Source organism: Spermophilus citellus, assembly GCF_964194105.1.
Source record: "Spermophilus citellus genome assembly, chromosome: 4".
NCBI lineage: Eukaryota > Metazoa > Chordata > Mammalia > Rodentia > Sciuridae > Spermophilus > Spermophilus citellus.
In genome coordinates this window covers 147330610-147352526 of record NC_138185.1, presented here as the reverse complement: position 1 = coordinate 147352526, position 21917 = coordinate 147330610, and the positions used below count along the sequence as shown (strand labels likewise).

The 21917-nt window shown below is 43.1% G+C and overlaps 1 protein-coding gene across 3 annotated transcripts in view; it reads right to left on the bottom strand.

Moving 5' to 3' along the window:
* TEP1 (telomerase associated protein 1) overlaps nucleotides 1-21917 on the bottom strand; it is a 39161-nt gene that overhangs the window by 13145 nt on the left and 4099 nt on the right. For 2 of the 3 annotated variants that reach the window (XR_014021822.1, XM_081293120.1), the window contains exons 2-27: nucleotides 20392-20910; nucleotides 19094-19273; nucleotides 18716-18850; nucleotides 17851-18012; nucleotides 17264-17425; nucleotides 16896-16973; nucleotides 15639-15763; nucleotides 15275-15432; nucleotides 11784-11893; nucleotides 11165-11255; nucleotides 10769-10955; nucleotides 8196-8364; nucleotides 7546-7704; nucleotides 6844-6921; nucleotides 5810-5940; nucleotides 5391-5450; nucleotides 4510-4668; nucleotides 3639-3815; nucleotides 3069-3189; nucleotides 2117-2241; nucleotides 1729-1842; nucleotides 1518-1635; nucleotides 1157-1351; nucleotides 865-1040; nucleotides 631-787; nucleotides 315-494 (exon numbers count right to left, since the gene is read on the bottom strand). Coding sequence is in view for 2 of the 3 variants with exons in the window: in XM_081293120.1 (XP_081149246.1) it covers nucleotides 315-494; nucleotides 631-787; nucleotides 865-1040; nucleotides 1157-1351; nucleotides 1518-1635; nucleotides 1729-1842; nucleotides 2117-2241; nucleotides 3069-3189; nucleotides 3639-3815; nucleotides 4510-4668; nucleotides 5391-5450; nucleotides 5810-5940; nucleotides 6844-6921; nucleotides 7546-7704; nucleotides 8196-8364; nucleotides 10769-10955; nucleotides 11165-11255; nucleotides 11784-11893; nucleotides 15275-15432; nucleotides 15639-15763; nucleotides 16896-16973; nucleotides 17264-17425; nucleotides 17851-18012; nucleotides 18716-18850; nucleotides 19094-19273; nucleotides 20392-20886 (4002 nt within the window). In the remaining variant the exon portion in view is untranslated. Of the gene's footprint in view, nucleotides 1-314; nucleotides 495-630; nucleotides 788-864; nucleotides 1041-1156; nucleotides 1352-1517; nucleotides 1636-1728; nucleotides 1843-2116; nucleotides 2242-3068; nucleotides 3190-3638; nucleotides 3816-4509; nucleotides 4669-5390; nucleotides 5451-5809; nucleotides 5941-6843; nucleotides 6922-7545; nucleotides 7705-8195; nucleotides 8365-10768; nucleotides 10956-11164; nucleotides 11256-11783; nucleotides 11894-15274; nucleotides 15433-15638; nucleotides 15764-16895; nucleotides 16974-17263; nucleotides 17426-17850; nucleotides 18013-18715; nucleotides 18853-19093; nucleotides 19274-20391; nucleotides 20911-21917 lie in introns of those variants that run through there. The other variant, XM_081293121.1, reaches the window with a different exon arrangement.

Below are 21917 nucleotides of genomic sequence, written 5' to 3'. Positions count from 1 at the left end.
GGGACAGGTCCATGGCATCACCTCAGGATACAATCATCCCTCCTACTTCCCAGCCAGCCTCTCTGTCAGGGAAACTTCCTTGGCTCAGCCTACCCTCCAGAACCACAGCTTTACTCAACCCTCACTCCAATAGACCACTCACCAGGGGAAAACATCTGGGTGATTTTACAAGGAATCATGTGTTATCATATTAACAACTTCCCCTGGTAGGGAGTTCTTGAGAAAACAAAACAGCTGTCTCTGTGAGGCAGCTGGCAGCCTCATCACTTCCAGATCCACCCCACATACCCAGTCAACCCTGGCCTGGGTCCAACCTGATTGTTAAAAGGTGACTCTTCCAGCCGCTTTCCATACAGTACCAGCTCCTCTCTCACCAGCTGGGCCCGGGCAGATGGCTCCAGAGGCCCCAGGGCCACGATGTGAGCACCTTGGCTCTGCTCAAGGGTCTCCCCAAGGCCTGAGTCACTAGACATGCTCAGCACAAGGTGTACCCACTGCGATAATCAGGCAAAGGACCAAAGAAGTAGGAAAAAGATGGGGAGAACAACATTAGCGAGGCCCCTCTCCTCCCAATACCATCCCTCCTTCTTTCCAACCTGTCTCCCACCCCCACTTCCATTTCATACTCACCCGGGGAAGGGACTTTGGGATCCAGTCTGAGATCTGATGGCCATTCTGGTCCACCAACCTGTCAGCCCCATCAATGATCAAGACCAGAGACTGGTCAGGTTGCAGGCACTGAGCAGCCTTGGGCAGCAGCCTCTGATGCAGCTCCCACACCAGGCCTCTGCATGCAGAGGGGAAGCCAGGGTTAGTGGGAGACAGAGATATAGCAATGAGGCTGGGTGACCAGGGGATACGTACCGGTAAGTGCTGGGCAGGGCACTGGACTCTTGCAGTTTTCTGTGTAGATATGTACAGAGGCGTCTGAGCAAATTGAGGGCAAGACCCTGGTCAGGGCGGGCCCCTGAAAAATGGAAGAAGACTAACGGGGCCACCTTGGCCCCATCAGGAGCCTGCATGGCTGACACAAGGGATGCCTGCATGGGAAAGGAACAGAAACACAATCACATTTTATTACATGCCCAAGCGCACCATGCCCCACCTCCTTAGCCCATACAGCCATCCCCGCTGCTTGGGCCTTTGAGACTCATACCAGGAAGGTTGTCTTTCCTTGTCCTGACTGCCCAGTCACCAGGCTCAGCTTCCCATGGGGCTGCATCAGCTGCCGCACTGTGTCTTGAAGGAGGCGCAGTCGGGCAGGACTTGGTGGGTTCCGCTGCTGCTGAAAGGTGGTCTGGACCAAGTCATCATCAGGGATGGGGACTGGCTGCTCCATCTGGGCCCCAGGCTGAAGGTATATGGGGTACAGGTATATAAGGCATATAGGTTCCATGTTTTCATGCTCCTCAAGACCCCAGGCCTAAACAGAGCCCCTACCCTGATACTTCCCATAAAGGACTACCCAGACCACTTATACCCTCTCCTTTGCTCTGGCTATCAGCCCTCATGCTGACCTGTAGGTAAAGCTTCTGGATCATATTCCACACATCCTGGAGAACCAACTGCCCAAACTCCTCCAGTCCCCCAACATAGGGCCGGCCAGCTGCTACGCCCCCCCATTCACAGGAATATCTGCAGGGAAAACAAGCACAACCACAGTCAGAGTGGTCCTGGCTCCCCCACTATATCTCTATGTACAGGTGCTCTCTACCTCCCTCAGCTCACCTGCGGCAGGTAATCTCTTTCTGTCTGCTCAGGTAGCTCTTCAGTTCTGAGATGCGATGTGCAGCCTCTTTCGACTCAGAAATAAAGTCAGGTCTCCAGGCATCTGGCACAGAGCTGAGCACCAAAGACACCCCAAGAATGAGGCTAGACTCAGATCCTAGTCTTCCACCTCTAGCCATCAGATATGGGTGTGACTCCCTGAAACTCCTCAAATAGACGTCTCCTGACTTCAGCTCCAAGGCTAATTTGGGGTCAAAAGCATGCTCTCGGAGTATTCCTTCTCCCTGAGTACTGTTTCAGAGAGTACCCTTGAATGTTGGGGAGAGAAGACTGAGCCTGTTTGGCCTCCTGGGGATGAAAAATTGGCCCTGGAGGAAACAGAAGATACCTGAGGAAACTGGAATCCCGAAAGTAGATGAGAGCTTGGGCAGAGGGCTGCAAGCGTTGGTTCCGATTCAGAAACTGCATCACCTCCATCTCTGTCACAGAGCGCCCTGAAGGGTACTGTTGCACCTGCAGAGAGAGGGCATAGACACAGATTCAGTCTAAGGTCATACAAATCTCTCCCTTGAACTGCAAAGGCCCTAGGGCTCTCTTGTTATAGTAAAGACCTCCCTCCCTTCAGACACATTCAAGAAAAGATAGCTAACAGCTAAGATTATTGAATACTTGACATGCATTAAGCATTTTTAAGATAGATTTTTATACTGGGTGTGGTGTTGCGCGCCTTTAATTCCAGCGACTCAAAAAGCTGAGGCAGGAGGATGGCAAGTTCAAGGCCAGCCTCAGCAACTTTGCAAAACCCTCAGCAACTCAGCAAGACCCTGTTCAAAATAAAAAATAAAATAAACACAATAAATAAATAAATAAAATAAATAATAAGAGAGCTGGGGATGTAACTTAGCAGTAAAACACCCCTGAGTTCAACCCTCAATCCTAAAATATGTATATTTTTTTTAATTCTCATAATAACCCTACAATGTAGAAGTTGTAGTATCTCTTTAACAGGTAGGGAAATTGAAGATGGGTTAGAATACATTGCTTCCAACAAGGCTGCAACACCTGTGCATGACAAATTGGAGATCAAAATCCAGATTTCTCTGATGGCAAAACCTAAACAGACCTCTTACCTCTCACAACTCTTGGCCAATTCTAGAGAGATTTCTCAAAGGAATTTCCTCATGTAGGATCTGGTCAATCATAGGATCATCTGCCTGTGTTTCACCTCAAGCCTCAAGGACTTGCCTGTATACAGTCCCTGTATACAGGGTTCCTGACAAACTGTGACTTTTTCCCACCTGTTTCCTCTGCAACCCCTCTTCCAACCTTGTCTGCCTTACCCAGGAGAAGTGAGGATGATCAGGGAGGTTGTAGTTGCGGGGGATGTAGCCATAGCGAGAGCCCAGGATCCCCACAAACAGCTGCGAGTTCTCCACCTCTCCCAGGCACACTTCCAGTTGTCTGTGGGCATGGTTATAGGAACATGCAGGAGTCACTGGGGCACAGTGTCAGGGAATAAATACAGCACAAGTACAGGGGAGATGGGGACCTAGCTCACACTGAGCAAATTGAAGGCAGACTACTCTTTTAAAAAAAATTTTTTTTTTAATTCTAATTTGTTATATATGACCAGGCTACTCTTGACGGCATCCAAGAGGCAACTAACTCCCTGACTTCAGGCTCATCCATTTTTTTCAAAAAATATTTTTTTAGATGTTGATGGGACTTTATTTATACGCACTGCTGAGAATCAAACCCAGTGCCTCACACATGCTAGGCAAGTGCTCTACCACTGAGCCACAATCCCAGGTCCTGCCTCATCCATTCTTACAGGCCCCAGACTGCCCACTACTTAAGTTCCCACTCAAGCCCCTGGTTCTGACCAAGCCCCTTTCTCTTTGCCCCAGCACCTGTTCCTGTGGCTCTCCTCCTCAGTGATGCCCCAGCGCAGGTCTATGCCATGAAGGCTGATGCGGTGGGGGGCTGCTCGGGCCTGTAGTGCTGGCAGTACAGACCTCAGCAGCAGGTCACGCTCTCCATGCATGTCCCGGAAAGTGGATGAAATGAACAGCCGGATGCTGCGCCACCTGGAGGTAAGCAGAGGGCTGGGCTCAGTCTAGGGATCAGCCACCTCTCAAATCCATACAACAACACTGCTGCAATCATGCTTAAACACTGAGCAACAGCCAGGTATGACAGACAGCAGAAGGGGGCCCTACAGGCCTCCAAAATGCAGAGCCCTGGAAGTTAAGCTCCACGTGCCATTTTTCCTGTACCCCTCCTTTTCCAGCTAATGATTATTATGTACTTACTATATGCTCATGACAACACTGTGAAGTAAACATTGTCTCTATTTTACCAATCAAAAAGCCATAGCTTTAAGAAATTAAGCAACTAACCCAAAGTTCAAACTACCACTTGGCAAAGCCATGTTCCTAAGTCCTCTGCCTAAACCCTGGCTATATGGCTATAAGGCCTCCCAGTAGAGAAAGGTACAAGTTCACAATCTGACAATTTCTGTGTTTAGAGAAGACAATAACATGCTTCCTCTTTCTCTATAGTGAGATGCAGCAGTTGTGGAGGAAGATGTAGGGGAGGGGAGAGTTTCACAGGGACTGAGCAGTACTCAGAGAGACCCTCTAGACAGCCAAAGACAGTAGGTACTTTAGTGAATAAAACAAGTGCCATCCCAAAAGCCAGAATGTAAGTCATGGAATTTCTCAAGGTCTTGACTGCAGCCCTCCCAGTTCACAAAGATTGTTCACGGAAAAACATCCTGACCTATGCTGGGAAATAGGAGCCAATGGACGCAGGGTATCCTCTTCTAGTGGCCGGAGAGTCAGGACCTGGCTCTTCCCTGGGGGTGGTGGAATCTTGAATATTTTGTCCATTTGGCCCACATGCTCCAGAAGACGGGAGGCCCCATGCTCTGCAATGAACCTAACAAATAGCAACAAAATAAATGAGAGTAGAATATTAGAATCTTAGAAAGTCTTCTAAGAATGAGAACAAAAATATGGCCAAGTTAGGCCACCCAGGTTAACTTGAGCTCCTTAAGAAAATGACCAGAAGCAATGAAGGCAAAAAAGAGGCAAACAGACTAGAAAGCACTGATGATCTTGTGGTACTGGGGATTGAACCCAGGATCACTCTACCAATGAGCTTTTCTTTTTTCTTTTTCTTTTTTTTAATGTTTTTATTAGTATATTTTAGCCATACACAATAGTGTAGAATCACTTTTATATGCTATTTTGACATAATCACACATGATGGAATATAATTTGTTCTATTTTGGTCCCCGCTGCCTCCTCCCTCTCTCCCCTTCTCCCTGCCACATGGTTTTCCACCTCCACTCCACTGGCCTTCCCCCTATTTATTTATTGTTTTATAAATTGGTACTTTATAGTATACAAAATTATACTATATGTAAAGTTGGAACTCACTGTGATACATTCACATATACACACAGCATAATTTGGTCAACCTCATTCTGCTTTTTATTTTGAGATAGGGTCTCACTAAGTTAGCCAGGCTGGCCTTAAAACCGTCAATCCTCTTGGCTCCATCTCTCAAGTAGTTGGAATTACAGACATGCACCACCACACCTGGTGTCAGACAATCTCTTAAAGACATTTTAACTGAAGTGTTCATCTTGTACTCACTTCAGTATCCCATCAGTACAGCCTGCAAGTGTCACATCTTTGGGATTCAAACTTGGTAATCTGGTAAAGGAAGAAGCAGTCATTAAGCATCAGAAACCGTGCCTAGGACACAGAGTCATTGTCACAACACTCTCAGATGTACATCCCACTCTGCATTTTTAATAGGATTATGTGTCTGAGGATGTAGATCAGTGCTAGAACACTTTCCTGGTATGTGTGAGGCCCTGGGACTGAACCCCACATACACACACACACACACACACACACACACACACACACACACATACACACACAGAGGGTTAGGTGCTAGACTAGATAGAAGATGCCAGACAAATGAAAGCTTCCAAGCTTTGGCAGGAGTAGAGTGGAAATATGGATCATTATCTTCTGACACTGATAGGGAGTACAGGCAATCTTACATGTATTGTGTTTTTCTTAGGCAGACACCAACAAAGAGACACTTGGAATTCACATGCTCCCAGAAAAGCTGTTTGGCTGCATTTAACATTTCCTCATCCATCCTTTGGCCAAAGAGGATGACCCTGTCCAACTGTAAGATGAAAGGGAACAATAAAAGATAAACTAAAGCAGTTGGGACATCAAGAAAAGAGAACTGCAAGGACTGGGGGATTAGGAGAACTCTGAAAAGGATGTTAATTGCCTCTTCTAAAAGTACTTAGTATGAGGGAAGCCGCTATCTCCAGAACTTGGGCACATCACAATGGAGATTGGGGTGTAGGCAGTGATGTGCTGTGGCTAGCTCATTTCAGCTCATGAGAGCTAACTGATTAATTTCTAGGCATTTTTTAGCTAGTTATTAAATACTGACATTTTATCTTATTTTTTGGTGCTATGGATTGAACCTTGGGCCTTTTGCATGCTAGGTATGGACTCTACTGCTGAGCTATACCCTCAACCAATATGGCCATTTTAAACATTAAATTATATAAACTTGAAATTAAATAAATTAAGGGTTGGGGATGTATCTCAGTGACAGAGTGCTTGCCTAGCATGCACAAGGCCCTGAGTTCCACACTCAGCACTGCCAAAAAAATGAAAGAAAAAGAAAAATAGAAAAATTAATTACATTTAAGACAAAGGTAATAAATCCTCAAAACTTGTCACTTCCAAATTATCTTATTATCTACTCTTGAGCTTATTCACATCCCTATCAGTACTGTGGAATGTGATAGAGCAACATGATATCAGTAGCTTCAAGTCAGCCATGGTTGGACTGCTTATTATGGAAATAAGCAAGCACTATTAATCAAGACTTATTTCTCCAAACTGCTGGTCATTGAACATTCATCAGCACACTACTGGGTAGGAGGTTGCAGCAAACAGGGAGCTGAACACTGTAGATAGTGTGAAAAATTAGCTTTGAGGGGTCAAGAAATGAGATGTAGCAGTTGTGGGGGAGGGGAGAGTTTCACAAGGACTGAGCAGTACTCACAGAGACCCTCTGGACAGCCAAAGACAGTAGGTACTTCCCAAAAGTATGCAGGGGCCATTCATCCTTTTCCTCTAACTCCTGAAGGAGAAACTCATGTTAGAGGTTCACATAAGATGATCCATGCTCTGGTGTGGATTTGGTTTGAATGTGTTCCCCCAAGCATTCATGTGTTGAAATTCGATCCCTTTTGTGAGATATTAAGAGGGTAAAAACTTAGTCAAACTATAGTATTAAGAGACGGGGCTCATTGGAAAGTGTTCAGGTCATTGGCAGAGTTGTTCTTAGAGGAGGCTAAGGTAACTCTCATGAGACCCCTGAGCTCCTGCAAGAAGCAAATTGTTACAAAAGCCTAAGCCTGGCCCATGAATTGCTCTGTACTTTCCCATTTCAGGATGATATCTCTTCCTCTTGCACATGCTCTCCACCCTGAGTTGCTTAGCAGAGCCAATCTGATGCCAGTGCCATGTCCCTGAACATCCAGAACTGTGCATGACATAGACCCCTTTTCTTTATGAAGTTAGGCCTTCTCAGCTATTTTATCACAGCCATGAAAACCAAACTAATACAATCAATGAGCAAGAAACACCACAGTATATTTGGGAAAATCTTCAGAATGGTATATATCCATGCCTTTATTAACCATTTGGGCTGTTCCCAGGTCCCATTTGTGTACTGTTTTGATGATGGGGGTGGGAATCTGACCTGGACGTGAGCCTGAAGCTTGATGGCAGTCTTCAGGATACCTTCTTCTGCCTTAAGCACTATAGTCTTCAGTGTGCCTCTTCCACACAGCAAGAGATCCACATGCTCTGCCCGAGCCATCATCATTCCAATCAGCAGCAGCACATAGTTCAGCGAGGGCTGAGGACAAGCATCTGGGTGAAATAAAGCTCCCCTATTTTGGAACCCACCCTTGACCACCTTCTCCTAGAGGCCAAACACTTTCACTGGTTTGGGGGAATGGAAAAGGGGACAAAATCTCCAGTTAGGATGGTCAATTTCAGTGGCCCTCAGGAAAAGCTGACAGGGAGAAGGGTAGGGAGAAGCCAGGATCCCTGCCCAAATTCAATGCTAGGATATAATGAGGCAAGTGAGATCAATTTTTGGTGACAGAAATTTAAAAATATGAAACACCAGCCAAATGTGAAATGTTAGTATTATAATCCATACACCAGATTGAGATCACATCCTAGCACTTGTCACTAAGGAACCAAGGACAGATACTTGGAAGCAACCATGTCATTTATTTCAATCTGTATGCTTCCCTAGGAGAACCAGGTGCAGCATCAGGATACCTGTCAGGATCCCTAGCATCCTACCAACCCCGGGGAGGATGCTTTTTGGTTTTTTACCCCTTGTATGTTGCTCTTGGGACACAGCTTGTCTGCATCAGCGTCTGTCAAGTAGACCAAGAGGGTGCGGCCTGGCAGCGGGGGCAGGCTGCGCTTCACAGAAAGGTTCACAGCTGCCTCCAGGGCCTGTCGATACTGGTCCAGAATCTCCAAGTCATAATTCCCTTGTCTGCAAAAAAAGACACAGACACAAGGGCTCAGGGGCTTATCTGCCTGCTATTTTGAGGCAGATGGGAAGACAAGAACTCGCTGCTCCAGTTTACCAAGTTCTCTTTCTCCTCAGGCACAAGAGTTTCCCTTTGCCCCATTCTACAAGACTAGTAATCCATTCTTAGGACAGGATAGGGAAGTCACCTGGGAGCCCTCTCAGAAATTGCTTGCCATACTTACCGCTGATCCATATTTACATATTTTTAAATTGTATTTTAAAGAACAAATACTAACTCCTTACTCTAAAAACTTGCAATTAAAGGAGAAAAAGATTCATCCTACCTTTCCTATACAATCTCTATATCAAGGTAATTAAATAGCTTTAGCATATGAGGGAGGTTTTTTTGTTTGTTTGTTTTTGGATTTCCAGCTAATAAATATGAGAGAATGATGGAAAATTCCTATTCTGCAACTGTCAATGAAGTAATTGGTTCAGAAAAAGATCATAAATGGATGAGGCTATCAACGCCCTAAGAGCACTGATCAGACTCTTATCCCTTTTGATCTTTCTTATATTTTATCAAGAGGCCCAGGATGAGATCTCTTCCTCTTGCACATGCTCTCCACCCTGAGGCCAGCCTCAGCAACTTAGTAAGACCCTGTCTAAAAAAGGAAAAGGGGCAGGGATATAACTCAGTGAAAAAGTAGCCCTGAGTTCAACATCCAGTTCAGAAAGAAAGAAAGATTGATTCTTCAACACCAACAATAACAATGGTAAATCTGAATGTACTTAGGCATTTAGAGTTAGTTCTTAGGGTATACAAAATAGAAAAACAAGTTAGAAGATACCATGAGGAAGTAGACAAATCAAGAACATGGAACATTGTGGGGTCCCAGAGCCTGGCTTCCACAGCAAGTCAATAACATAAAAACAACTTAAAAGATTAAAAGTGATTTAAGAGATGGGAACAATCAAATGCAATGTGTAGACCTTGTTTGGATCTTGATTTGAATAAAACTGTGAGATAATACTTTTAGATAATTAGGAAATACGAATATGGACTAGATAATTAATGATAATTCCTAGGAATTGCTCTTAGTCTTATTAGTTGTTTTTTTAAAGAGGAGAAATTTACAGGGATAAAATAAAATGTGTCATATTATTTGGAATTTGTATTATAGTCATCTTCAAAAGAAAGAAACAGAATAAGAGGAAAGGGAACAATAAAGAACATGTGATAAAATCTAGATTATCATTGAATCCAGCTAATAGTTTTTCACTACTGTTTTGAGTTTTGTTTTGCTTTGTTTATTTTTTCAGTGTTGGCAATTGAGCCCAGAGCCTCACGCATACTGGGTAAACACTCTACCATGGAGCTACATCCCCAGCTCTAGCTGACAGTATTAAAATAGTCTATTATCCTATTCTCATTTAAATTTTTTCATTATACTTTTCAATCTAGACAATTCATTAGTCTTACCTACACTGTCCAATAGAATTAAATCATAATTAATTAAATTAAAAGCACACACATAATTTAAGATCTAGAAGGCACATTTATATAAAGTAAAAAGAGCTTGGTATGTAACTCAGTGGTAGAGCATTTGCCTAGCATATTTGAGGCCTTGGCTTCAATTCCCAGCACTTTAAAAAATAAAGTAAAAAGAAACAGATGAAATTAATTTGTTATTCAATTTCATTTAACCTAACATATAAAAATTTCATACCAACATGCAATTAATACAAAAATTACAAGAGATATTTTACATTATTTTTTTTAGACTGTCTTCAAAATCCAGCATATTTTAACACAGCTCAATGTCTCAACCCAGACCAGATACATTTTAATGGCCAAATAACCACCCATGGCTAGTGGCTACTACACTGGTCTGGATAGCCATACATGTTAGACTGGTATCAAGTTCAACCTCAGCAACTTATTAAGACCTGTCTCAAAATAAAATCCAAAAAAGACTGATGATGTAGCTCAGTGGTAAAGCATCCCTGGATTCAATCCCCAGTATGAGGGGAAAAAAATACAAAAAGAAAAAAAAAAAAAAAAAGACCAATCCACAGGTGTCACAGAGAAGAAAGAAGATCATAAACTAGAGCAGTGAGAGAAAAAACTAAAATAAAAAGGAGATGCTTCATAGACTCAGAATTATGGGAAGCCATGAAACAACTACTCATAACAAAGTGGAAGCTGGAGGCACAGCTTTTGTTTCAACATCTCTCTATGGAAAAATGCTAAAGACAAGATGTGCTATGCTAGAAATGAATGGGACCAAGCAGGTCTGAGTCATGGATGGCCAATAAGCAGACCTTTACAAAAAAAGGGTTGGGGTTCCCAAGTGACTCCCATGTCCTGTCACCACCATGCCTCTTACTGTCCACTTAAGGCTCCCAGATGGTGCACACACACCTGGCCTTGTGTATTTTCAGCTTCTCCCTCTGGAGTTGCTCATATATCACAGGTATTTTCATTGCTGCTCGAAGCTCCCGACGACTTAGGTTGCAAAGATGCTTCCACCTGGCAGGCCTCCTGACCTTTTTGGATTTTCTTATCATTATCCGCCTCATCAGGTTTATATTAGAAGGAAAGGGCAATGCTGTATGATGACAAGTAAATATCTGAATCAGGAAGCTTCTATTCCCTCATCTTGGCCCACCAGTGGTGTGTCCTGAGCCCTGATTCTTAGGGCTGTCAACTGTCCAACATCTGCCCACCCCACACCCTGAGTCTTTAGGGCAAGAGGCTAAAAATATAAGAGGGGCTGTCTCATTTAGACATGAAGTAAGCAGGCGTTGTAAGAATTACCTCTATTTCTAAGTTGAGCCTCAAGGTTATCAATGGAATCATGGGCATTAAGGAATCTGAATGGAAACTGACGACTGTTGATCACTGACTTCTGAAAAGCAAGAATGAGGACATGAGCAGAGGACGGGGAGGGTGGGGGCCACCAGGGCCTCAGGGATCAAGATGATGAAGTAACTACTTCATTAAATTTTGGGAAGGTGAGCAAGGGAGAAAATGGAAGAAATACAAAGAAGGGAGAAGAATAAAGGGAAAAAAAAGTTGTCATTTTAGAGTATGAGAAGAGGTAAAGATGAGGAAATAACAGGAGTCCCATTTCTTTCAAAACACACTCCCTCTGAAGTCAGTTAAATTACGGAAGGTCCTCTTTCTAATAAGTCAATGAGCTCAGAAAATAAAAATGCAAGTTCTTACAATGTAATTTCTCAAAGGACTGGTGGAATCCCCAGGCCTGTCTTTCCCAAACATGTCTATTTCCAAACCTATTTATAGCCCACATGAAAACAGACTGGTGGTGGCCATGGCCTTCCTCAGCCATCTGGGAAAAGTCTGGCTGCAGCGGCGGCACCTCCATACCCATGTCTCACCACTGGGCCTCAGTGGACCCCCTGCCCACATGTACCTCATGCTGGAGTCTCTGGAGAATGAGCCTATGGTGGCGGGCACTGATTCCAACCCGCAGCAGGTTGCACAAGTTCCGAAGCATGGCCATGAAAGGAAGCTTCCCGTTGTCTGTGGAAGGTGGGACACCAGGTGAGGAAAGCAAAATGAGGGATGAAAGAGAGAGGTCAGAGGCCAGAGCAAGTTCAGAGGCCATGTGGAAAGTTCAAAATAGAGGGAGTGAGGGACTAACATATGATCTATTCTACTCAAAGTGTTTTAAAGGTCTGGAAAGACAGAACCAGGATTGGCCTAAAGTATGGAGCAAAACAACACTGTTTATACAATAGCTGTCTCAATAAACAACTTACACTATATCTGATGACTCTAGTCCTGAGATTGGGTTCAACTGACAAAATGTATTCTCTAGTTAGGGCAGTGGTTTCCAAACTTCTTAGATAATTGAAGAGAAGTTTCCTAGAGTAAGTTTGTTTGTTTGTAAGTTATATATATGTAGGACATTCATTAGTTATATTTCAAGGCATGATATATATGCACATAAGGTGTCACTATTCATAGTAACAAATATAAATCCATATTTCAAATATTCTTCCTAATTTTTTAAGTTTTTTGGGCCAACTTCTCATAAAATCCAATTGCTCATTATTTTTCATTTAAATATATGTGAAAAAGATTTGCATGGTTAGTACAACTTCATGTTTGTTGCTTTCTTATTGTTCACTTGTCCCTGTGATAATAGTATCTTTTAATAATAATCTTCTTAAGACTTAGGTTAATTTTAGAGGCTTAGTTTGGTTAATACTGAATATCATTCTAAATGCATCTACAATTCAAAGGTAAGTTTTTTTAAGTCATATTATACAAAAATCAGAACAGCAAAGGGTACCCCCATTGCTCTCAGGCAGAATACCTACCCTTCCCTCAGCAAATCTCAATTATTGTATGTACTACATTACCATATAATATTTGGACTAGGTGACTATTCTTTTCTTTTCTTCTCTTTCTTTCTGCTTTCTTTCCTTCCTTCCTTTCTTTCTTTCCTTTCAGTGCTGAGGATCGAACCCAGACCTTGCACATGCTAGGCAATTGCTCTACCACTGAGTTACATCCCCAGCCTTCATTCTTTTCTTTTAAACCAAAATGAATATAAATAGGAAGTATGAGCTTTCTTTCCTGGAGACTCCCAGAGGTTCACTGAGACTACTTTAGACCCCAGGCCTATGAGCCCTCCACTCTAAGGACTCACCCTGAGTACTAGCCCATACCACCAGCAGCTTCTACCCAGAGGATGATGGTACCTTTTTATCTAAGTCTCACTGCAATTGTAGATAGAAGCTTTCCGCCTTCTGGAAGTTCTACGATTCTCTAGTCATAATTCTTTTTTGGTGATGAGTATTGAACTCAGGGCTGCATGCACGCTAAGCCTGCATTCTACCACTGAGTTATACTCCTAGCAAACAAGTGCTTTTTTTTTTTTTGAGACAAAATCTTGCTATGCCGCTAAGCTGGTCTCAAACTCATAGGTTCACGAGTAACTGGTACTACAGGCAGGCACCAGTAGGCCCAGTTCCAGTCATAATTCTGATTCACAAACTGTATGGAAAATACTGTAGACATAATGTAAATGATGTTTGGTAACTAAGGCATGAATGCATCCATTATCATCTCAAGTTTTTCTCAACTGTTGCTTGAAAAACTATATGAAAGGTTTTCTAGATCATTTTTATAAGAAATAAAGTCATATTTATAACATTAGAAAATTAGACATTTATCTTTCAGATTGAGAAATTCACTGATTTAATTCCAAAAAAATTGTTCATTATTTATAAATGTTTGTTATTAATGAAACATATGGTCTCCAAAAAGAGGTCTCTATACCTAACTACATTTTATCTTATATTTTTACATTATACTTCGTGTGTGTGTGTATGTGTGTGTGTGTATATACCTTGCTTCCAATTAGTTTCCTCTTTCATCTTTAAAAATTTAAAGTCAATTTCTCCTTGTTGAAAAACATCTAACTTTAGACTTATATATACTTATGGTTATATATGTTTTATATTCCCTTCTTTTATATTTATTTATGTGTGCATATAGATAATTTTTTTCTTTTTTGCTGATACTTGGGATTGAACCCAGGGGCATTTTGCCACTGAGATACATCCTTTTAATTTTTTTAATTTTGCAACAGTATCTCAATAAGTTGACCAGGCCACCCTCAAACTTGCTGTTCTCCTGCCTCAGCCTCCCAAACAGCTGGGTTACAAGTCTGTATCACCATACTGGACTGGCTGTATATTTCTATTTATGCATTTCCTAGAGTATAAAATATATTAGTACAAGAAGATAATTTTTTTTAATTTGGTTCTAAGGATTTTTTTTACCGCTGAGCCACATCCCAGCCCTTTTTATTTTTTATTTTGAGATGGGGTATCACTAAGTTTCTTAGAGCCTCACTAAATTACTGAGGCTGGCTTTGTTCTTGCAATCCTCCCGCCTCAGTCTCCTGAGTCACTGCGATTTCAGGTATGTGCCACCCACCATGCCCAACCAACACAGTTTAAATTTTCAGGGTCACTGGTTCTTAACCAGAGGGAGGAAGTGAAGATGGTACCCACAGGATCTTCTGCCTATACCTGCTGCCACACAAGCTCCTTTATCCTACTACACCTTAACTTGTTTCAGTCAGGCAGGGCGTATGTAAATGTGTGTTTTAATTCCCAGGTGATTCTGAAATACACACCACCAGTAATACCTACACAGTGGGAAATAGTGACAAGCAGCTGTGAAGTTCAGGCTGCCTTGAGTACAATCTATGATGGGCAGTGCACAGATTAAAGAATCAAAGACATCTGGGCTTCTAAAGTTCCAAAATATGAAGTCTACAAAACTTGGTCAAAAGGTGTAAAGTTAGATGTTTTTCAACAAGGAGAATTGACTTTAAATTTTCAAAGATGAAAGTAGAAACTAAATCGAAACAAGATATACAGAGAGAGGGTGGGGGAGCCTTCTATTGTTTAAAAAAAAAAAAAAAAACCTCAGAGAAAAAGAGGAACTTGGTTCTCCCGAATGTAATTTTTTTTTCCTTTTTCAGAGTGGGCAAATTACCTAAAACTCCTACGTCCTAAATATGAGTTTCTGTAGAGATTCCAATATGCCAAAAGCCAGCCCTACCTTGTTTGAAATGAGTCAATGTTGATACAAGTACAGTCAGAGAAGAGGTAACCTCTTTTGTCACATGTTGATAAGACTTGTATACCACCAAATCACATCTGAAATAATGATCTATTTAGTGATGCCAACACTACTTCAAAGCAAGCACCACTGTCTACTTCGGTGGAGTCAATGGGATATTTTATAAATCAAATCATTTTCAGGATGCAGCTACCAGGCAAGAGAAAAACTGCATCATGCCACAGAAGTCAGGGGTTTAAAATGTAGTGGATTAAATGAGGAAGAGAACAAGGGAGCACAATGGCAAGGTCACCCTACCAATGAGTTCCTCCCAAACGGAAGCTTTGTTCCCCCGTAGGCTCAGCTCCCGTTCCCAGGTCTCTGGCCGAGAGAGCTTCATCCGCTTCCCAGCTCTGCTAGAATCCCATGGTCCAGGGAGGCCACTCCGAGAAAAGAGCTGTAGGTTGGAAGGGTACCTAGGACAAAGAAGAAAAAGTTTTTCATTTCAAAGTTAACAGGAAATGAAAAAGGCAAGATGAGTCAGTCAAAGACAGTCATGTTTACAGGTTGTTTGCCCAAACGCATGTTGCTGGGGTTGAGAACTCCCAGGATTGGGCCATGGATGTTGAACTGTGATGGAATTACCTTGATGGGATGTATGTTTGGGCCGTAAGCTTCTCACCTATAGCCCAGCAGGGCTTGAACATGCTGGGCAGGCTCATGGATATGCAGTCGCTGTACCAACTTCTTCAAGGTGAACCTCGGCTGATTCTTTTTCTCTGGTACTGCATTGTAGGTGGCCTCAAACTGTGGAAAAAGCCCCAAGTTCCAACAGAGTTTGCTTCACTAGAATCAGGGCCTGAGACCATCCTATACCTATGAGAAAATTTCTTTCCCCCAAATAGACTTGGGCAAAGAATAGGAATAGAGGGTAAAAAGCAACCAGAGCTTCCATGACAAGAAACATAACAGATTTTAAGATGGGCATAATGGTGTACCTGCACCTGGCTACTTAGGAGGCTGAAATAAGAAGGTCACTTGTGCCCAAGAGTTTGAGGACAGCCTGAACAACACAGGCCCAATTTCAAAAAAAAAAGAAAAAAAAAGCAGGTTTTGGGGGTCTCTATTTTTCATTCACATAAGATTGAGTTATTAGTGGTTAACATGGGATGACTGGCTTATGAAAACAAAGACAGAAACAGAATGAACACAAAACATCCTTGTTCTCGGAGGGAAAAGGAAAAGCAGCTCTTGTTTAAGTCACAGAGCTTCTGACCAAGTAAATGAAGGTGTTATGGTTTGAATGTGAGGTATCCCCCAAAAGCTCATGTGTGAGACAATGCAAGAACATTCAGAGGTGAAATGATGGGTTATGACAGCCTTAACTCAATCAGTGAAATTAGTCCCCTAATGGGGATTAACTGAAGGCGAGAGGGCATGGCTGGAGGTGGTGGGTTTTTGGGTAAATATTTTGTATTTGGTGAGTGGAATCTCTCTCTGCTTTCTAATCTTCATGTGAGTCGCTTCCCTCTACCATACTCTTCCGCCATGATGTTCTGCCTCATCTCAAGCCCTAAGGAATAGAGCAAGCTGCCTATGGACCTCTGAAACTATGAGCCCCTAGATAAACTTTTTCTCCCCTAAAATTGTTCTTGTCAGGTCTTTTAGTCACAACAGAAAAAACAAAACAAAACAAAACTGACTAAAACAGGAGGCATCAGCACAATGCAGCCTGTGAGGAGTTAAAAAAGCTCAAAGAATCTTCTATGGCAAAAGAGTTGAGTTTAGGATATATTAATAGGATGAGGAGGAAAGAAGAGTTGACGAACTGGGAATGTGTCATTTTTTTGTAATATCAATAAATATTTTCTTAATAATCTGTTTCAATAATGATGATGGTAATAACAGGACATATATCACTCCAGAACAAGGGACTCACCTCAAGCTGTTCTCTTTCAAGAGGCCAAAGGGACTTTGCAAAGTATCTCTTTTGCTCAGAAAATAGAGGCTCTGTCCTCTATAGGGAAAGGAAAAGCAGTTTCAAACAGGGAACTGGACATTATCCTTAGAAACAACCATTCCAATAGGCTTAAAAATTCCTCTCCACCAGAATGAAGCCAGCTGGGAAAGAGGCCCTCCCTGCTCTTTCTACCCATCTCCTCTTAACCCCTCAGACTCCTTTAGTTCCTGGTGTAGAAACAGTCAGACTGAGTATAGACCCCGGGATCACCATGTTCCTTTGTTCCTTCTTTCCCACAAAAAAAGGGGCCTAGACTGTGAATGACCAGGGCAGAGGCAGGGACTTACTGGAGGGCGGGGCGGACGGTTGGGGCGTCTCTTGGCACGATGCTTTCGTGGATTATACTTAGCCAGCTGGTATTCATCAAACTGTGCAAATTTGTCTGTCATAGCAGCACGGAGGCAGGCAGGCAAGGGCACCAGCTTTGTCTGGTCTCCTTCAGCCAGGCTCTGTCAGAGAGAGGAGACCATCAGAAGAAAGACCCAACCACACCCTCCTAAACAAAACAAGGCTCTGGTGTTGAGTGTCCACCAAATAGGGAGCAAATTCCTAGCACCAGTTCTAAAATGATAATGTCAGTGATTGTGAGCAAGTCAGTAGTTTTCTCTGGTTTTTGTTTTCTTTTCTTTTCATTATACACATAAGGTCCAGAATAAGATAGATTTTTTTTTCTAAAACTATAGTCCAACCCTTCTCAACAGTACTCTTCCTGTTAGGCAACCCAGTCTGGTACAGAGAGAAGCTACTATCTGGGCACCAAAGCTGAGGAATGCTGAGGCAAGGCAGAACTATCTCAGAATTTTCTCTAGGGATGCAGTGAGCAAAAGAGAAGAAACACAGTGAGGGCCAAAGCTCAAGGAAGTGAATGCCATACCTGGTAGAACTCTGCTACCTGGATCCAATCAGAAGGCAGGTGAACAATGGCACAGAAATATCGTCGCAGGTGTGGGCGGCACACTGGCAAGAAGGCAGCAATGGCCACGACTTTATTGGCCAAATCCCGGATATTCAGCTGCTGCCTGGTGTACAAAGCTGCCTAGGGCACAGAGCTTGTTTATTGAATCTGCCTGCATAAAACCTTTCCAGAGCCCTCCATATTGCCTACGAAATATAAAACCAGAGCCTCTTGGCTTGGCATATTAAACCAGGTTAAGCCATACTCTAGCTCTTAATTTCGTTTCTAGCAGGTCTTCTTCCGAGTCCACTGGTTGCCTTCCAAGTCAACCAGCCTCTTCCCTCTTTGGAAGAGGGTTCAGATCAACATCCATCAAAAAACTTACCAAAGGTTCAAATTGGTGATTAAACCCACACTCTTTCAAAGCCTTACAGAAAATGTCTCCCACCCTTTTTCTGCTAAATAAGAAGTGCTAACTAATATTCTGAAATATTCACTTTCTACTACTCCACTTGCATTTATATGATATTTGGGGTTAGTGTTTCACTTTCCTAACAACACTATAAGTGCCTTAAGAGCCACAATCACATTTCATCATCTGCTGAGATAACCCTTGCAGCCTGGCATTGTGTACTTGCTAAACTAACCAACCCTGGTATTCTGTTTCCCAGGTTTATCTTTCTCCATTCTTCCCAGAACCCCAGGGACCAGGCCTCAGACTCACCCAGAGATTCTACATCCTTCCTAAGTGAAGTTTCTTCCACCCACAACAGAAGGCTAGTCACCACCTCCCGTATAGGCCATAACCAAATTCCCCATTCCCACCCACTCCTTCGGACAATACCTTGAGGATGAACTCAGGCTCCAAGGGAGCAAGTTCAGTACAGACTTCAAGGATGGAAACCTGGGTAGGGTCATATGCATCTTTTACATTTACATTTGAGGCCAAAGTAGAGCACAGCAAACTCATGAGAGCCATCTAGGAATTGGGAAGAAGAGAGAAGGAAGGAGTAAGGTAATAAGCATCCATGCAGGACAACTTACAAAGAAAATGGACTCCAGGTTCAGGAAGACATCTGTCCAACTGAGGTTTGGACGGGGGATTAGGAAGTGATAAATAAGAGCTTGGTCATATTCCTCCTGGGGAAGGGCCCTAATCCAGGTCTCCATCCCAACCTCCCTTCCACCAACACCATCCTCTCTCCATCTCTATAAGTTTCACCTTTTTTTCCTGAAGGACCTGGTCAGTGGGCTCCAGATGAGATTCAGAGTCCTCAGAGGTGAGTTTCAGGGCCAGTTCCTCTTCTTCCTCTCCCAAGCTTAGACAATATAAAGGCATTGGGGCTTCTGCCCCTTCCTTCTCCTCTGGCTTTTTCTCTTCTTCTGAATAGTACCAATGACCCTAGGGATAGTGGTAGTTTTAAATCACAGCATGTACCCATGGCCCCTCAAATAGACGGATCTTAAGGCAGCTCCCAGAGGTAAATAATGTCCACATCTCTATCTAACACCCATAAGTCCCCTTCTTCATCCCCCCGAATGGATAGGCATGGGTCTATCCTGTCTCTGACTTAGTGCTCTGTCACCCACACCTTTCCCAACTCAACCTTCGGAGCCTTTGCCCAGATGCTTTTAGGGCTTCCTCCCAGCTGTCATCTCCTTGTTGGTGTCATAGCCTGGGAGTCTAGGTCCCCTCACACCCTTCTAGAACAATATTAACATAGTTTTAGAGTCAGAAGAAAAGGAGCCAAATTCCATATGAATCCTTCAGAAACCCTGAATTGCTTAACTTCAGCTTCCTCATTCACTACCACTTCCCTGATAGGGTCGTTAGGAAATTAAATGGAATAATGTATGTATGACTCTGCCAACTGCAAAGCCCTAAATCAGTGTATGATGGCAATAGTTATAATCCTGACAATAACCCTGTGAAGTATGTTTCTATTGACTTCATTTCAAAGGTGAGACAACTAAGGCTATTCTATTTTGAGTCTTGGCCAAGGTTGTCTACTTGTTGTCTATTAACAGATAATGTGGGGCTCAGGTTAGCTTTCCCTCAGCTCAAACCCCAAGTCCACACAGAAGCAATGTGTACTTGTCTATCAATTCTGACCTGTGCACTAAATGTACTTACATAAGTGTGTTTGGTGAACATATCTATAAGAATACAGACAGAAAACTGAGCTCTGATAGAACAGATATACCTCATGCCTGATTTCAAAAGCATTGGACTGACTAGTATGCTAGAGTAATATCACACTGGTGCTCCTCATAAGCAGAGGCTTTCTAAGGACAAGAACTGTTTTTGATCTATTGTCTAGTCTCTGAAATAGATCTGTAGTTAAGAATAAATATGCTAAAGAAGACAGCCCCAAAGTAATGAGCACCTCAGAAGAGGCTCTGAAGAGAGAAGATACCCAAACACAGAGCAGTACAAAGGGAAATTGAGGCACCAAACACTAGTGACAAGAGCATTTAACAGACAAGACTGGAGTCAAGATGAGTGTCTGGAGGTATTACCTTTCTGAACTCTTTCTGTAGAGTTCCTTTCTGAACTCTTTCTGTAGCAGAGATGGATTTCAGGACCTTGGGGCAAGTCAGAAGGTCTAGTCCCTCAGAGAGACCCTGAGTACTCCAGCTGGGAAGCTCAGAGACCAGACGATTGCTGGTGTTCAGGCTGCACAAATCAGTTTGCATCATGTGAGGTATCTGGAGACAATGGAACAAGGGGCTGGCAGACACAGTACTCTTTACACTGGGGAGGGTAGCAAGACACCGGTTCTCTAAGGAGAGGATATCTGGGTGGGCAGACACATGCCTATGTGGTTTTTCCATGGTCTTCAGATCAAGAATTCTGACCAGGCACTGGCTTTTCAAGGAAAGGATGTCTGAGTGAGCAGACATGCTTTCATGTGTTTTCTCCAAGGGCTGCAAGACGGGGAGCATGGCCAGGCACCGATTCTCCAATGAGAGGACGTCTGGGTGGGCAGAAACATGCCCACGGAGTTTCTCCATAGCTGGAGCCCAACTAGCATATGCCTAGAAAGAAAGAAAGATAAGTGATGAGAACTATCAAAAAGGGAATGTATTTGCCCTGGCAATATGTCTTCCCCATGTCCCTCCTGATTATACTAGTGATCTTCAGATAGAAAACAACTAATAGCAGGCTGAAGCAGGAGCATCACAAGTTCAAGTCCAGCCTCAGCAACTTAGCAAGACCTTGTCTCAAAATAAACTTTCTAAAGGGGTCTGGGGATGGAGTTCAGTGGTAGAGTGTCCTGGGTTCAATCCCTGGTACTGCAGGGTGGGGGAGGGGAGAAAGAGAAAGAGATAGGAAAAAAATATATATATATACATATATATGTCCCCCAGGACAGGATTCATCCTGTTTACCACCTAGGGAATATCCAAGGGAGAAGGGTAGGAAAGGGCAATGCAGAAACTTAAGAACAGGAAAATTTAAGGAGGAAAAAAGAAATAGCTGGAGGGGGAGTGTTATAGTTTGGATCTGGAATGTTTCCCCCAAGGCTCAGGTGTTGAAGGGTTGGTCCTTAGCTGGCAGGAGGTGGTGCAAACTTTCTCAGAGGTGAGACCTAGTTGGAGGAAGTAGGTCACAGCAGTGGGGGGAGGAGCTTAAAGGATAAATCTCATACCCAGCCCCTTCCTCTTTCTTTCCCTTTGCTTCCCAGCTGCCATGAGATGAACAGCTTTGCTACACCCCATACTCTCTGTCATGAAGTTCAGCCTCACCTGAGGCCCAAAGCAATGAGGCCAAGAAACCATGGGCTGAAACCTCTGAAAACATGAGTTAAAAATAAACCTTTCTACCTTGAGTTGATTTATCTCAAGTATTTTGTCAACAGCAACAGAAGGCTGACTAACACAAAAAGGGATATGTCTTCTCATGAAGAGGTAAAAGAGACCCCCATGACTATTAGTATGATTGAAACTTAGTAAAGGGATCTCACTTTTTTCTTCTTTATTTTCAGTACTGAGGATTAGACCCAGGGATGTTCTACTACAGAGGTCCATCCCCAGCCCTTTTT